The sequence below is a fragment of the Hippocampus bargibanti genome, linkage group LG09, assembly GCF_051943395.1.
Source record: "Hippocampus bargibanti isolate YZ-2025 linkage group LG09, ASM5194339v1, whole genome shotgun sequence".
Taxonomy (NCBI): domain Eukaryota; kingdom Metazoa; phylum Chordata; class Actinopteri; order Syngnathiformes; family Syngnathidae; genus Hippocampus; species Hippocampus bargibanti.
In genome coordinates this window covers 9549665-9566263 of record NC_142742.1, presented here as the reverse complement: position 1 = coordinate 9566263, position 16599 = coordinate 9549665, and the positions used below count along the sequence as shown (strand labels likewise).

The 16599-nt window shown below is 41.6% G+C and overlaps 2 protein-coding genes across 6 annotated transcripts in view; both read left to right on the top strand.

The window, feature by feature from the left end:
• Positions 1 to 47: 47 nt before the first annotated feature.
• tmem30b (transmembrane protein 30B) lies at positions 48 to 7150 on the top strand. Of its 4 annotated transcripts, none has more exons than XM_089004306.1 (8): positions 48 to 159; positions 517 to 715; positions 2470 to 2577; positions 3276 to 3383; positions 3552 to 3642; positions 3737 to 3874; positions 4751 to 4957; positions 6480 to 7150. In XM_089004306.1, the coding sequence occupies exons 2-8, from the start codon at positions 527 to 529 to the stop codon at positions 6656 to 6658; spliced, it is 1020 nt and encodes a 339-aa protein (XP_088860432.1). In that variant the 5' UTR covers positions 48 to 159; positions 517 to 526; the 3' UTR covers positions 6659 to 7150. The 4 variants fall into 4 exon arrangements, with proteins under 4 accessions (XP_088860432.1, XP_088860430.1, XP_088860431.1 ...); XM_089004304.1 differs by having other exon boundaries at positions 122 to 227; XM_089004305.1 differs by having other exon boundaries at positions 129 to 234.
• Positions 7151 to 7663: 513 nt separating this feature from the next.
• Positions 7664 to 16599, top strand: part of dync1h1 (dynein, cytoplasmic 1, heavy chain 1) — a 43472-nt gene continuing 34536 nt past the window's right edge. Inside the window, exons 1-8 of one of the 2 annotated variants that reach the window (XM_089003638.1) lie at positions 7664 to 8022; positions 9289 to 9376; positions 9814 to 9987; positions 10065 to 10320; positions 10468 to 10654; positions 12446 to 12717; positions 14075 to 14302; positions 15115 to 15768. In XM_089003638.1, coding sequence (XP_088859764.1) covers positions 7773 to 8022; positions 9289 to 9376; positions 9814 to 9987; positions 10065 to 10320; positions 10468 to 10654; positions 12446 to 12717; positions 14075 to 14302; positions 15115 to 15768 — 2109 coding nt within the window. In that variant the 5' untranslated portion in view covers positions 7664 to 7772. The remainder of the gene's footprint in view (positions 8023 to 9288; positions 9377 to 9813; positions 9988 to 10064; positions 10321 to 10467; positions 10655 to 12445; positions 12718 to 14074; positions 14303 to 15114; positions 15769 to 16599) is intronic. The other variant, XM_089003637.1, reaches the window with a different exon arrangement.

Sequence of the window (16599 nt, the reverse complement as noted above, 5' to 3'; positions counted from 1 at the left end):
AGCAGATATGTACTTCCAATTCTTCCTGAAAGACAAGCATTTTGCTTCTATTTTTTTTATCTCGAGACTAATCTCAGACGTCCCCTTCGGTGGCCTTCACGTCTGTCGTCATAACAGGGAAAACCACAGGCGGGGCTGGAGACTTGACTGAAGGTAAAGGTGAGCTGCTGTGTGGAAAACGCCAACTCCAAAAACTGTTATTTTTTCACTATTCTAGTCGTCGTTGTGTTAGGTGTAAGTACAAGTGAAAATTGGTAACATATAAACATTAAAGATCTATTCCTTCGTAGCGGTTGATTATCTGTGTGATCGAATTACATATGGGTCGGCTAATGCTTGGTGAAATTTCAGGAAGTAGTCGTTGTGTTGCGATATTTAATTCGAGAAATACACTTTTTTAAAGTAAATAAAACAAAATATATCCGAATGAAAACTTCCTCTGATTCAATAAGACTGCATCTGAATGCGCGTAGTGTAAAATAAAGACAATAGTCTGATCTTCGTTTTGTTTCACAGTGCCTCAAGAATGGTAAAGGAGGAGAATGAGTTGGTCAACCGGCCTGACAACACTGCCTTCACCCAACAGAGACTCCCAGCCTGGCAGCCCATGCTCTCAGCTGGCATAGTCATCCCCGGGTTTGTCCTCATTGGTCTGGCCTTCATCGGCATCGGCGTTGCCCTCTTGATCACCTCTCGCAACATCCAAGTACTGGAGGTAAAGGCTCACTTTTACCCCATAGACTCTCTGTAGGGTGTTCTGCATCCACTTTGGTTCCTTTGAAGAATAATTGTAGCCAAAATGAAATTGCAAATGTAATGAAACAGGTGATATTTTTTTCTGAATTTGTAATTTTCAACTCAAGTGCTTTAAAAGTCTAAATATATACTGTGAGACCTCGGCTTACGAACACCTTACCTTACGAACTTTTCGGTTTACGAACGTCAAATTTATGAAAATTAAACCTTGGAATACGCACTACTTTTCGTGATACACACCCACCATGGCTGGCGGAGTGATCTTCGGATCTGGCGGAGTGATCTTCGGATCTTCGGCGGAAGCACACGACCGAACAGCGCTTCAGCCGCCGCACCTTTCCACACCCCCTCTCTCTGAATTCACACGTCGATCGCCTCCGAGGAGCTTTTTGCAGATAATTTTACTATTAGGAAATGAATGCAAGATGATCCCCTAATAATCACCGCCGAGGAGAAGGACATCATTGAGAAACACGAACGAGGTTTGCGTTTGTGGCGTCACATGTGCACACCGCGGCTGTCATGTGAATCTCAGCCTGACACATCTCTCACGCTGTGTGTCACTTCCCTGAGAGTAACTTTCTACGACCATTCTACAAATAAATAGCCCGTTACCGTCCACCATTGCTAACATCCATCGCCTAAAAGCTTGACACAAAGGCGTTATTTAGTCGATGCTTTCACGTGACTAATGACACTGAAATTGTCACGTGCGAGTTGACAGCTGGGGCGGGGCCGCCGCTCGCGACTTCCGCCAGCTGAAGAAGACACTTCAATTTCATTTCATTTCAACGAGTCACTGTCACCTCAACAGTGACATGATTACGACGCCTCGCGCCTCGCTGTGTCTTGTGCTGGCAGGTCCAAGAGTTTGCTTTGCCCGAGGTGATTGTTAGTCGCGATCGAATAAGTTTGGTGCTTTCCGGGATCGCGAATGTGCTGGACGGATCCCCCCGCCCGCCTTCTTTTGTCACGTTTTATTCCGCGTCTGTGGAATCATCGGACTCGCGCCCTTTGTTGTAATAAAATCTCTTCCAGCACCTACGGGACTCGGAGTGGATGCAGATGACATCGAGGAGCTTGTTGCTGACCATAATGAGGTCCTCAACACAGAGGATTTGATTTGCCTTCAAGAGGACAAGCAGAAGTAGGCTATTCAGGAGTTGATGTGCAGGCTTTTATTGAACATTTCCATCCAGAAAAGGCTATGATAATCATCAAAATGATGAATGATAATGTGATGCCTCAGTTTCGTAAGATCTTACAAGTCAGAAAGCAACAGGTGTCAATTAAGAGCCATCAACGACCATCACAAATGTAAATAAAGTGACTTTATTATACAGTGCAGTGTATTTCTTTTATTACAATACAATAGCACATTTATTATACATAGAATAAGGTATGCTGTGTGTAGTTTTAAGGCTTATTTAGTTGAAAATTATATTTTATGGAGACCTGCGAACGGATTATTCTCATTTTAATGGTTTCCTATGGGAGTTTTATTTTTTGGGATACACACTTTTCGCCTTACACACTCTGTCTGGGAACCAATTAAGTTCGTAAGCCAAGGTCTCACTGTATTTCAATTCAAGTATTGTTTTACTGTTGCCAGGCTTGGAAACTAATATCAAACTGTTGATCTTTTAAAAGTGTTACTAATGTGGGTCATAAACATTGATTAAAAGTCTTCTTTGTTTTCTCTTTTTCCTGAAGCTTGACTACACTGGCACAGAGCAGAATTCGCCATGCTTTCAGTGCACGGACCCTGACAAGCGGGACTGTGTTTGCACTCTACAGTTTTCTATCAACAGCCTGTTTGAGGTAGGTATTCTACTGTAGATGTAAAACGCCTACATACCCGCAGCCTCGTTAAACGTTAGGTCTCTGTGATTAAAAAAAAAACCAAGTTTTAAACCATTTTCACCGTTATTATGGCCTAAAACTAAACCAATTTAGTGAAAAAATATTTACATGAAGGGGAAGAAAAAATATAGAATCATTGTTGCACAATTGTACACACCATGATAACAGGTCACATCATGTAAAATGAAAGTCACCGGATGTACCTGCCATCATTTAACGTTTCTCTAATTAACCCCAAATAAAGTAATACATGTAAAATGTACACAATACCTTGATGTAACGTCTTTCTCTGGATTTCTTAGCAGCCCTCATAAAGGCTGTTTCATCTATTGGATAAAGTGCAGCCAAAAAAAAGCTAATGAAAAAGCACTCAAATGTACACTATTCTTGTGTCTATGATGCCCCCAAATCTGAGCTCTCTTCAGGTGTCTTGTTATTTATGATGTCTGCGAGACATCCTCTGAAGTACATGTTGCAAAACCTAATTTAAAAAAAAAATCTAAATCTCGCTGAAAGTTAGCATGAAATGTAGTCATAGTCAAATCAACAACTTGGCAAAGTGCAAATTCTTTTTATTTTTGTCCAAGTGATTTCTGTACTCAGGTTGTAATCTTGCTACACGTGTTTGTGTGATGTTGTGATGTTTTCTCGGACAGGGGCCGGTGTTCTTTTATTACGGCTTGTCCAACTACTTCCAGAACTACAGGAGGTACGGTGTCTCCAGAGATGATGGCCAGCTTTATGGAGACTTGTCCTACTTCAAGGTGAGCTGAACACTGCCTGGTAGTTTACTAAAATCAAATCAGGACACAGATTCTTACCAGAGGGCTTTCAATTTCCTTCTCGCTATTTTCTGCATTATATGGCAATACAGTACATTATGTTTTTTATTCATCATCTGGGTCTTGATATTTTTCTGGTCTTTTCCAAAGGAACCCTTCGATCAGTGCGAGCCCTATCGATTTGACCGCAACAACCGCCCGATTGTGCCGTGTGGCTCGATAGCAAACAGCATGTTTAACGGTGTGTGTGTGTGTGTACTTTATCCTGAGCACCTTTTCTTTCTTGTGTCAAGAGATTCCTTCCTTCATTCCCATATTTCTTTTGTTTTTGGAAGACACATTCAGGCTGTTCCAAATTGTGAATAGCCAGCAGAGGGAGGTGCCTTTGGATGGGAAAGGGATTGCTTGGTGGACTGATTACAATATCAAGTTTAGAAACCCCACTATCACACCCCTGAGGAACGCATTCAATGGTAAGTAAAGTCTAATGTGTTCCTTTTTTTCTTTTTAATGTTTTTAAGTGTGGGTCACTTATCAGAATCATCTTTATTGGCCAAGTGTGTAGAACACACAAGGAATGTGTCTTCGGTAGAACACACTGCACTAGTATCATCATAAAAAAGACATGACAAATAAGTATGGGGGACACAAATAAAGTCTAATCTAACTGTAAGTGGTAAAAAATACACTAACAGTCGGTGCAGTTTGGTTACTGTTTAGAGAGTTAATGGCGAGGGGGAAGAAGCTGTTTCACTGTCTGCTGGATTTGGTGCACATTGATCGGTAGCGCCTGCCTGAGGCAAGTAGCTGGAAAAGGTGGTGTGCAGGGTGCAAAGGGTCCAGTAGGATTTTCCGCGCCCTTGTCTTGATACTTGCAGTTTGCAAGTCCTCAAGAGTGGGTAGGGCAGTGCCAATGATTTTTTTTTTCCGCCGTCCTATCTCTCTGTTGAAGTCGTATTTTGTCCATTTTTGTGGCGGCCCCGAACCAAACCGTGATGGAAGTACACATGATTGATTCGATGACTGCCGTGTAGAAATGTTGTAGCACCTCCTGTGGCAGGCCATGCTTCTTTCGCGGGCTCAGGAAGTACATCCTCTGTTGTGTTGGAGTTGGTGTTGACCTCCCACTTCATGTCCAACTCCAAATTACGCGGCAGTTAACAATGTGATTGCAATTAGCAAAGGGTTTTATGATGGAAGCAATTTGAGCCTGGAATGAATTCTTTCACATTCCATCATTTCTTTTTCAGCTCTGCCTTTCTCTCACAGCTCTCACATGACCCTAGAGAGGTTAAGCGCTGTCAAAAATGGCTGGATGATGACTAATTGTGTTTTTTATTGACTTATAGGCACAGCGAAGCCACTCTTTTGGCCCAGACCGGCTTATGAGCTGGACCCTTCTGACCCTGCCAACAATGGTTTCATCAACCAAGACTTCCTGGTGTGGATGCGAAGGGCAGCGCTGCCGGATTTCCGCAAACTTTACCGCCGCATCACCGAAGGGGACTACGCCAATGGCCTGCCAGCAGGAAACTACTCTCTAGAAATCTCTTACAGTATCCTTGCCTGTTTAACAGATCAGGAATTGTTGTTTATAATAATACATTTCATTTATAAGCGCTTTATGGACGATAGAGCGCCCAACAAAAGTCACATGTAGATAGAAGTTTAATACTTATTTTTCTACAAAAGTATGGTACAACAGTTTAATTAAAAATTAACATATCATTTAGGATCAAGTTTTTTGTACATTTTTATGGAAAACGCAAAACACAGGTGTGTGCCGTTGAAAATGTTAGCTTAACCTGTTTGACAGGTCGGGCAAGGCGCTGTTTTTACACATTCGGCATGAGTGCAATGGCGTGGGCTGATGAGTTTTTTATTTATTTATTTTCTAATTAATGTCAATAGACAAGGCATTTAAGTAAAACCGTCAAATTGAGCCTGAGTATCTAGAGAAAACCTATTCATACAAGGGAAGTAGAGTAGTTTAGAAACCCTAAATTTCTATTGTGAGGCAGCTTTAAAGTATGCAGTTCAAGCTTGCATAACTGATGGTTTTAAGTAAAATAGTACCTTCAGTCCCAAGCCCGGATAAATACAGAGGGTTGTGTCAGGAAGGGCATCCGACGTAAAAGCTTGGCCAAAACAAACATGCGGATCAAACCTCTAAAGATGGAGGGCACTGATTTGCTGTGGCGAGCCCTTGAAGGGAAAAGCCCAAAGGAAAAGAAGAGATATGGGATGAAATTCGTTCCATGACTTCTCCTAAAATGATTTTTTTTTCTTAATACGGCAAAATATAATTCTATTCTAATGTACTTTGTAAAAATATAGAGGAACACTATTATTCAATAGATTAACAGTTTATTAATCACAATGTAACGTAATCCAATTCGATGTTCCTTCGGGCGTGGCTGTCCTGGCACTATTTCAGTATCCATCCATTTTCCAGACAGCGTAATCCTCATGAGGGTCGTCGGGGTGCTAGACCCTATCCGAGCCATCTTTGAGTACCACGAATTGGTTGCCAGCCAATCACAGGGCACACAGCGACAAACAACCATTGACACTCAGGCCGTGGGACAATTTGGAGTGTTTAATCAGCCTGCCATGCATGTTTTTGGAATGTGGGAGGAAACCGGAGGACCCGCAGAAAACCCACGCGGGCCCGAGAAGAACATACAAATTCCACAAAGGGAGGCCGGACTGGGTCTTGAACTCACGGTTTGTGCACTGTGATGTCAGCGTGCTAACCACTCGGCTACCAGGCCGCCTCTATTGCAAACGAAAAGAAAAACTATTATTGTTCTACAACTTTCAGTGAATCAGGAAGAGACTATACTGGTAGTATTGTTTTCACGGAGGATAAATAATAGATGCTTGTGAATATTGGTTTTAGCATTACTGTAAACTGAGTGTTCCCTTTATTTCACATGTGGTGTGGGGGGTGTTGTTTGAAAAAGACAATCTTGGATGTCAGCTCATATTTAACTGTAAAATGTGTGCTGCGAAAAGAAGGCTTTTATTGTGTATCCCACTGTTGTTTTTTTTTCTTAACCATCATCTCCTTCCCAGACTACCCTGTGCTGAGCTTCAGCGGCAGAAAGATGGTGGTGTTCAGCAACGTGTCATGGATGGGGGGCAAGAACGAATTCCTGGGTATTGCCTACCTGGTGATTGGCACACTGTGCGTCGTAATGTCAGTGGTCATGCTCATCGTCTATGCCAAATTCAAGTTCCCAGAGGAGGACTGAGTAAAGCCACGTGGCGATAAGGGGTTCAGATGATGGATGAAATGATAGATTAACTTCAGAACTCTGTATTCAACAGGGTTTTGTCTCAGGGGTGGTTTGTTTTTTGCTGTGTTCTACTTTTTCTGTTGTACATCAACATTAACTACCATTTACACATTTATGGAATTACATTCGCACATTAACATTTAATATGGTAAATTGAATGCATTCAATTTACCAGGGAATTGAATTTTAATCAAGACTGTACAGTTTTTTTAAATGTCCATATTAAAATTTATGCATTGAAATAATGGAACGGTATTCTAAAGTTTGAACTTCCTGCATAGCTTCCCTTAAGACTAAATCTTTTTTAATATGATTGTTGCATGAAGCTTGTAACGCAATATTTTTATAACATATCACTGCCTCCAGGTTAATGTCACGTCATACATACTATGTCTTAATATGTCAAAATGTATGTTTTACATTGATAATAAAAACAATTTAACAAGCCGTGTTAATCCAAGGACCTTTGCATGATCTAAGTACATTTGTGCTATCAGGGTTTAATTCGAATTTTAAGTACTGATTTTTTTCTCAACGATTCAGTTTCCAAATGAATTGTTTAACATAAAAAAGTCCAAAATTCAATTGGAAAATTCTAAATTAAGTGTATTCATCTTAAAATGTAATAAATCAATGTCAGTAAGAGTATATTGATCTTAAAATTAAAAACTGTGTCAAACGTACGGTGTTTTATACAAGCATTTGATATACGTATTTCAAGGTCTAAAAATGTGATAGAATAAAAAAAATCTGATAACTCCTTTATACTGCAACACCTATATAAACGAGACATCTCCCCTCTTCCCCCTAGCGGTCAAACACGTCAACGAAAATAAACAATGTGTTTCTAATGCATTCTAGGTAATGTAGTTTTAATGACCAAACTTCAATGTCAATCTCTCCTTTTGGACCACAAGTACCATAATCCATCGCTCGAATAAATCTGACGTCCGACGTTTGCGATTTGACAGCGGCACCCAGTTTGTGACCCGAGACCAAATTCACAACAGGACGTGTTTCTATTGTTCGTCGTTCGGTGTTTACCGGTGGTCGCAGACCGCTTCACAAGATGTCAGACGGAGGCGGGGGCGAAGATAACAGCGGCTCCATGGAGGTATCGGCCGTTCACACGGTGGCGGACGCATCAGTGCTCCAGAAGCACATTCGCAAGCTTGTCCCGCTGCTCCTGGAAGATGGCGGCGAGGCCCCGGCCTCCCTTGAAACCTCCCTGGAGGAGAAGAGCACCGTAGAGCAAATGCGGAAATTCCTGGGCGACTCACAGGTCCATACTATCTTGGTGGAGAGAAGTGCGCTCAAAGGTAAAATCTCTTTGTCATTGGGCGGCTAAATTTGTTAGCCCGGCTTTAGCCAGTGGCACATCAATGTGCATCATTCTGTTCTTCCCTAAAACCCACTGCCACAGCAAGCTCTAAATTTGAGCCGAGTCTTTCGGTGGTGGTACAGAATTGAAAAGTTATAAATTTCAACCAAGATCATGTTTCTATGCGTTTTCAGTCCAGCTCATTCATATTGAAGAAACACGGCGCTGCACCGTTACTGTTAGCAGCCAATCTGCATCTATGAAAAGGTTTATTTGCACATTTTACCAGTATTTTTAAGAGTAATCTAAACCTGGAATTAAGTAGAAATCCATATACATTGTGAACAAAATACTGTGCTAAAATCATCAATACTGATTCAGTGCATGTTAATATGCCAAAAAGGGACTGACGTGTACTAAAAATGTCCAATGTCCTCCCCGTTTTCCATATCTGACTGCTGCATTGTACCAGATACAAATGACCAGAATCGTTATCTTGCTTCCTCGGAGCTTGCTAATGTTAGATCTCAAGAATCAGGTATGTTACAGCAGGGAGAGAGGGAAAACAGGGAAGGCATCGGACCCGAGGACCGAGTTAAGCAAAAGCCAACATTGTTATTGTTATTTTTATTATGTTTAGTTCCCGTATAAACAGCGAAATGGGTAACTGCACACGCAAACTACACCGTCGTTCTTTACTTGTGCAGTGTACATAATAAAAAACGAACCACGAAAGGCTAAATCATCACGTCTTTGATGAGAAAAAAAATCAAGACATGATTCATTATTGGAGTAGACAGTATTGAAAACCACGCATTAATTTCAGCTGTTAGATAATTTTCAGGAGTGTAAAGAACAATAATGAGTTAGAGGTTTTATCAAGCTCATTGATTTTGAATGGAAACTAATACTCCACTACTTTGAGTGTGTTTCGAAAAATACAATAATTTTCATGAAGAAAAATCACGATCCTTCATACGCCGTTGGCATTGTTCATCCTTGCTAATTTGACTGATCAAAAGATGATAACATTGATTGCTGCTTTCATCTGGTGGATAGTTGGTTGGGGACCACTTGCTCTAATGCACATACATGTTGTACAAAATATAAATAACAAGATTCCAATCATGTCATTTTCTGAGAGTTATGTAGTTATCATGTGAGTCAGCATGCATCAATGAAGACATTATTTTCAGTTTACTTCTGGCACGGTGGTCCTGAGCCTCAGAATAAAAGGCTATTGATAATGTCGTGTTTTTCCCAGAGGATGTTGGCGACGAAGGAGAGGAAGAGAAGGAGTGCATCACTTACAACATCAGCATCGACATACACTATGGACTCAAGTCCAACAGGTAAATCTGCGTTGAAAAGTCATCTTTTGTCTTGGTAATGGTAAAGCGAGCCTGAATAAAAGGCAAGGAGCTGTTTTTTTGACTGCATTTATTTAAATTCTTCAATTGACAGGAAATGGCTCTGGTCAACATGTCCACAGTTCACATCCATTTGCGCCCTCCCTCAAAACGTGTCACAATTCTAGCGTTGTGCTGTGTGTTAAAACAGAAATATTTTCGTCCGGTTGTTCGACCACACCGATGAGGTGATGGGGTCGATGCATTATCTTAAAAGGAGAAGCATTCACTAACATTTTGATTTTAGACATATTTGTGGACAATATTTGCTCACATAAACCCAAGCAGTGTCTATTCCCATTCATTCCTATGGAAAGTTTCACTCTTTAAAAATGCCAAAGAAGTCCTCTTTAACACACAAACACACTTGGCCCCTGCAGCTTGGCTCTTATCAAGAGGACGGGCGTCATTGATGCAGACAAACCCATATCGACCCAAGTCCGCGTCCTGACGCTGAGTGAGGATTCTCCCTACGAGACTCTCCACTCGTTCATCAGCAACGCCGTGGCTCCCTTTTTCAAGTCGTACATCCGTGAGTCCGGAAAGGCAGACAGGTAATGAATTCCACCTAACTCCATATCCTGACACTGTCTTGAATGTGCGCCGAGCTCATGCTTTCATTCCTCCGCAGAGACGGCGACAAAATGGCTCCTTCCGTAGAGAAGAAAATCGCAGAGCTGGAGATGGGCCTCTTGCATTTGCAACAGAACATCGAGATCCCTGAGATTAGTCTGCTCATCCATCCCATCATCACAAACATTGCCAAGCAGTGCTACGAGCGCGGCGAGAAACCCAAAGTTACCGACTTTGGAGATAAAGTGGAGGACCCCACCTTTTTGAACCAGCTCCAGTCTGGAGTCAACCGCTGGATCAGGGAGATTCAAAAAGTAAGAAGCATAATTGTATTTATTTTTTTGATCTATCTAATGATAGGAGGGGTTTTGTTCACAGTGTCACGTCATGCCCATACTCACATTTTGATGCCTCCTAAACTGAGCTCCCCTTATCCCTTTTCCTCTGCCGTCTGCTTCCAGGTGACAAAGCTGGACCGTGACCCAGCATCGGGCACAGCCATGCAGGAGATAAGTTTCTGGCTCAATCTGGAGCGGGCCCTCAACAGGATCCAGGAGAAGAGGGAGAGCCCGGAGGTTCTGCTCACACTTGATATTCTCAAGCATGGAAAACGTTTCCATGCAACTGTTAGTTTTGATACAGACACTGGTGAGTTGAAGAAGTTTGTCATTTCCCACATTTCAGCATGCTTGGTTTATTTGCATGACAACATTCTACACCAGGCACATCCATAGCGCTTGACAGGGGCACATAAATAAATACAGTGAGACCTCAACTTACAAACTTAATTGGTTCCTAGACAGAGTGTGGAAGGCGAAAAGTGTGTGTCTCAAAAAAGAAATTCCCATAGGAAACCATTAAAATGGGAATAATCCGTTTCCGGGTTTCCATAAAATATACTTTTCAACTAAATAAGCCTTAAAACTACACACAGCATACCTTATTCTATGTATAATAAATGTGCTATTGTATTTTTAATGAAAGAAATACACTGCATTGATCATAAAGTCACTTTATTTACATTTGTGATGTCATTGATGGCTTGATGGAATGGCGTTGGAGGTCGAAGGTCAAAGGGAATTGCTGTTTGAGAGGCACATTACATGAGGACTGTAATTAAAGAAATAAACTGTGCCTTAAAATAACGTTTTATTTACCTTTTTGATGGTCGTTTATGGCTTATGGAAGGAGAGTCACCTTCCATATGGACTGTTGGTAACTTAACCTCTGGTCCTGTTCAGTCGTGTGCTTCCGCCGAAGATCACTCTGCCAGCCGTGGTGGGTGTGTATTATGAAAATAGTGCTTATTATAAGGTTTATTTTCAGAAATTTGAAGTTTGTAAGACGAAAAGTTTGTAAGATAGGGTGTTTGTAAGTTGAGGTCTCACTGTAAATACATACATAAACACACGATTAAATTACCGTATTTTCTGCACTATAAGGCGCACCGAAAAGAAAAGATTTTCTTTCAAAAGCTGACCACGGGACTCATAATCCAGGGCGCCTTATGCATGGAACACGTTTTAGAATATGTCATTCGTTGAAGCCTTATATTTCAGAAAATACGGTAACTCATTCGCTGCCATTCCCGAATTTGTTCGGGTTTTGGTCTTTCTTGCGGGTGACAATAAAGCGCTGATGAGACCTCTGGCAATATTTTTCCTTCGACGAGGGGGAAGTATTTGCCTTTTGTCCATGTTAGCGCTTCATTACAGCTTCAGCTGCTACATAAATCGATATGTATTATCGTATTGTACAGCCACCCCCGTTTCAAGCTCAGATAACTTCAGACCTATATAATTTAGGAATTAACTATTTTTTTTCTGAAGAAAAAAGAGTCTAAGGTTTCTTACTCTGCATTGAATGTTTATGTCGTCATAAAACTCAATACAGACACTCCCAGAATCATGAACATTCGTGTTATGAACAACGGTACATACAAACATTTTTTGTAGGAACATATGTAGTATTCTCGCCAGTTGTACGTATACATATCTTTATAGAGCATGTATTTTATTAAATGTTTATTTTTCAGGACAAACCAATAAAAGATACTTATACAAGCCCTAAACATATTTATATAAACCTTAACCATACTTATATAAGCCTTAAACATACATTCCATACAAAATATAGCACTGAAGCAACATACCAACACATTCACCCTGTAATTTGAATGAAAATGACAAAAACCCTGGCACTGGAGTGGACACATTTTTTCACATTGTCTGCCAGTGAACGAGTTAAGCGTGAAATAGTATTTATAATGAATATCAATGGACCAATAAATGTTTCAAGCCAGCTGTTAATGCGTCGACAGTCTCAGCAGATCTTAGGAAATTTGCTCCGCAGTTGAGGAGCATAGAAACAGACTCGTGTTCCACATTTTTTTTCCTCTCTGCCGCACTTTAAATAGTCACATTTCTCCTCCTTTTGCAGGTCTGAAACACGCAGTAGAAACCGTCAATGACTACAATCCTCTAATGAAAGACTTCCCCCTCAATGACTTGCTGTCTGCCTCTGAGTTGGACAAGATCCGCCAGGCTCTCATGGCTATATTCACCCACCTGAAAAAGATCAGGAACACCAAGTACCCCATTCAGAGAGCCCTGCGTCTGGTCGAGGCCATCTCCAGGGATTTTAGCTCACAGCTGTTGAAGGTGTTGGGCACCAGAAAGCTCATGCATGTCGCCTACGAGGAATTTGAAAAGGTAAGCGTCGCACAGTTAAAGGACAACCGACGTCACTTTTTTGTTTTTTAACTAACACCAGAAAAACGTTTTATAGCATCTAAAATACCCAAAACATGCAGTATGATATTTTTATTCAAATGCAAAACACCAATAAAAATGCCTTAAAGTGTCCAAAATCTGCAAAAAATTGAGCTGCGAATGGGGCATTTTCAGAAAGTCCCGCCCCCTTTCGTGACGTCACGCCAAGACGTCTTGCATTGCTGGTGAATCAAAACAATGGCTTCAGATTCGGAGAATATGCTTTCTTGTTACACATCCAGTTAGGAATATGATTCAAATAGTCCTGATGAGCAAAGCATACATGTTTGCAATCGATGAAAGGATTTATTTGGGCCATTTTGAGGCAAACGGGCGGGGGGGGGGGATGTCTCAAAAAGAGGCAGAAAAATGGCTACCAGCACCGGTGAGGAATGAATCAGCTCGTTTCCACAGCTCTGATACATTCTTTCCATGGAGTTTGCCTCCCTCTGCTGGCGGCTTTTGGATGTAAGACATGGTTTAAAAAAAAACAGTACAGCAAAATACATTGACGTGATGGAAAGATGCTACAATGCGTCTTTTTTACGGTGAGGAGGCGGTCCTTTTTTGACGTCACGTACTGACTCGTCACCAACTCAAAAACAAGACTTCCTGAATGTTCAGCGCGAGTCTTAAAACGTAAAATATAGCTATATGCGGTGGAATCTTATTAAAATACGCCCAGTAGAAGTCATTTGAAGCCATTTTACAAATTATGGATACAACTTGTCCGGAGACGTCGGTTGTCCTTTAAGTGGTCAGTCTGTTCTCTTTGTTGTCTGTCTAAACGCCCTGACTCAAAATAGCGAGGGGTTCACTGCCTTAGCCCAGCTATGAATTGATTTTCTTTTTATTTGTTTTATAACGGCCTATAGAAACCACAAGTTGGGAGGAAAACATTTAAAATAGGGCCAGGTATTCCTTTTTGATTAATTTCTGGTGGTCTGTAACACTACAAAAATGAATCACAAAACAAAATTGACACTCAATGCTATTTTGGTTTATTTCAATCAGTTTTGTATATTTCAGCAATCTTGTAAAATCGAGCCCATCAATTTTAGAATTTGGCCCACTTTTTAGACACAAGGGGGCCAATTTCCCAGATATATCCTTGCTGTTCTTTCATTTTCACATTGACTATGCACAAGATTTCTTGAAGCATTGCCAACCAGTCTCTCCAAATTAACACCAGCAATACTCCACAAAATGGCGCTAAAGAATTCTTTTATTGTTTTGCACAGCAAATAATTGATAGAAACCAGTAGGCTGGAGTTTAGCATCTATTTTTCTGTTACAGGTGATGGTGGCCTGCTTTGAGGTGTTCCAGACCTGGGACGATGAGTATGAGAAACTCCAGGTGCTCCTGAGGGACATTGTGAAAAGGAAACGAGAAGAGAACCTAAAGATGGTTTGGCGCCTCAGCCCCGCTCATCGCAAGCTCCAGACGCGCCTTGATCACATGAGGCGCTTCAGAAGGCAGCACGAGCAGCTGAGGGCCGTCATTGTTCGCGTGCTGAGGCCTCAGGTAAGCATCCCGTGTCTCTGTTTTCTTTGCCATCGGTAAATTCTCTGAGGAGACTTAGTTTGCGTCTGTGTTTTTGTTTGGTTGGACATTGCAGGAACAATGAAGACATAAAAACATCACAACACTGACTCTTGGTCATAGTGTGAAGCATGTCTTTTAGTTTTGTAATATTTTTTGAGTTTTTAGTCCAGGAAAAAAAATCTGGATCTGAAGTAAACTCATTTATGCTCTTGATTTTCGAGGTTGTAGCTGCTCATTTTCTGCAATTTATCATATTTTCTGGTGTATAAGACGCAGCCAAAAGCCTTGATTTTCTTCCAAAGATGGCCCTATGCCTGATACGCAGGTGCGCCTTATATGTGAAGTCATATTGAGCCACAACGGCTCTCGCAACTACTGTTAGCAGCCAACGACTCCATTTTCCCCCTGTAAAAGAAGTCGTGCGTAACCCCAGCCTCTACTGTAGCGCCTTATAATGTGGTGTGACTTAAATATGGAAAACTTTTATCTATTTATATATGATATTTGGAAAACGTTTTTTCATTCATTGAAGGTGCACCTTATAGTGTGATGCACCTTATATGTGGAAAAGGTTTGAAAATACACAATTTACTGGGGTGCACCTCATACTTTGGTGCACCTTATACACTGCCGCTGCTCAACCGCAGAAAAAAAAAGTTCTTATCCCGTGACTGTAATGTGTCCTTGAGAGTTTTGAAAGGTGCTTAGAAATAAAATGTATTATTATTATTACACTGCTATTATTTTATGATTTCAGTGAATCGTAATTTAGTGAATCTGCGTGTTTCCAGATCTCTGCCGTGCCGCAGCATGCTCCAGGCGAGACTGTGGAGCCTCAGGATATGAAAGTAGCCGGAGTTCTCTTGGACGCGGCCGACGCCAATGCCATAGAGGAGGTCAACCTGGCTTACGAGAATGTCAAAGAGGTGGATGGCTTGGATGTGTCCAAGGAAGGCATGGAAGCTTGGGAAGCCGCCATGAAGCGATACGAAGAGCGCATTGACCGCGTGGAGACCCGAATTACCGCCCGTCTGCGCGACCAGCTGGGCACAGCCAAAAACGCAAACGAGATGTTCCGCATCTTCTCCCGCTTTAACGCGCTCTTTGTGCGTCCCCACATTCGTGGCGCCATCCGCGAGTACCAAACGCAGCTCATTCAGCGCGTGAAGGATGACATTGAATCACTACACGACAAGTTCAAGGTGCAATACCCGCAGAGCCAGGCGTGCAAGATGAGCCACGTGCGAGACCTACCTCCCGTTGCGGGATCCATCATCTGGGCCAAGCAGATCGACCGGCAGCTGACGGCTTACATGAAGCGAGTGGAGGATGTTCTTGGCAAGGGCTGGGAGAATCATGTGGAAGGACTCAAGCTGAAGCAGGATGGAGATAGCTTCAGGGCCAAGCTCAACACTCAAGAGATTTTTGACGACTGGGCGCGCAAGGTACCAATAGGGATGCATCTGTGCCACACCCTCGTGCCATTTACGCATGTTGACACCTACTGGCGCAACTTTGTAACTCCACTGCGCAGCACCGGCGCAAGTCTATTACGATTAGCGCATATTGCTACATGATCTGCGCCACACATGACATACTTCTGTTAAAATAGCTAAAGAAACAAATTTAGTTAAACAGCAATGAAAACATTGTTTTCCATCAGAAGTTTGAACCTGCCATCTTGCTTTCCCAATATCTAGCCAGAATCACCTTGCATTTGTTTCGGTGCTCTCCAAAGTAGTGCTAGAGGATATTTCTGGCTTTTCCCTGATCCGCCGGAAACTGCTGAAAGAGCACATCAAATATTCATTTACCCATGGTGCATTGCAGTATTTACATCGAACATGGTGGATGGTTGCAATATGACGCACGAGAACAGGACTAAAACCCTAAAAGACATTAAAAACAGGCAGCAAACAAGCATCTTTTTGTTTTCTAAGAAACAATTGAATAAGTCTGTGGAGGGTAGTGACAATTCGTTGCAGCAAACTGCTGTTAATGATTCGAATTTAGTGGCTAAGGGAATGATTTCAGAGCTGTTGCAGCACATTGGAAATCTAAGCAAATACATTTCTTTAAGTAGACACTAGTAAGAAATATTGTGCTCAGTCTTTTCTCTGTGTCTTCTCTGTAATTAAAAATAACACAGGATTGATTATGTAGTAAGTTAAGAAAATAGAAAATGTTTGTTTTACGCATGAATAAATTCTGAGTTGATTTATAGTCTATATATTAGAAAAATAGGGTTTATTCAAATAATGTTTTTTCATTTGCAA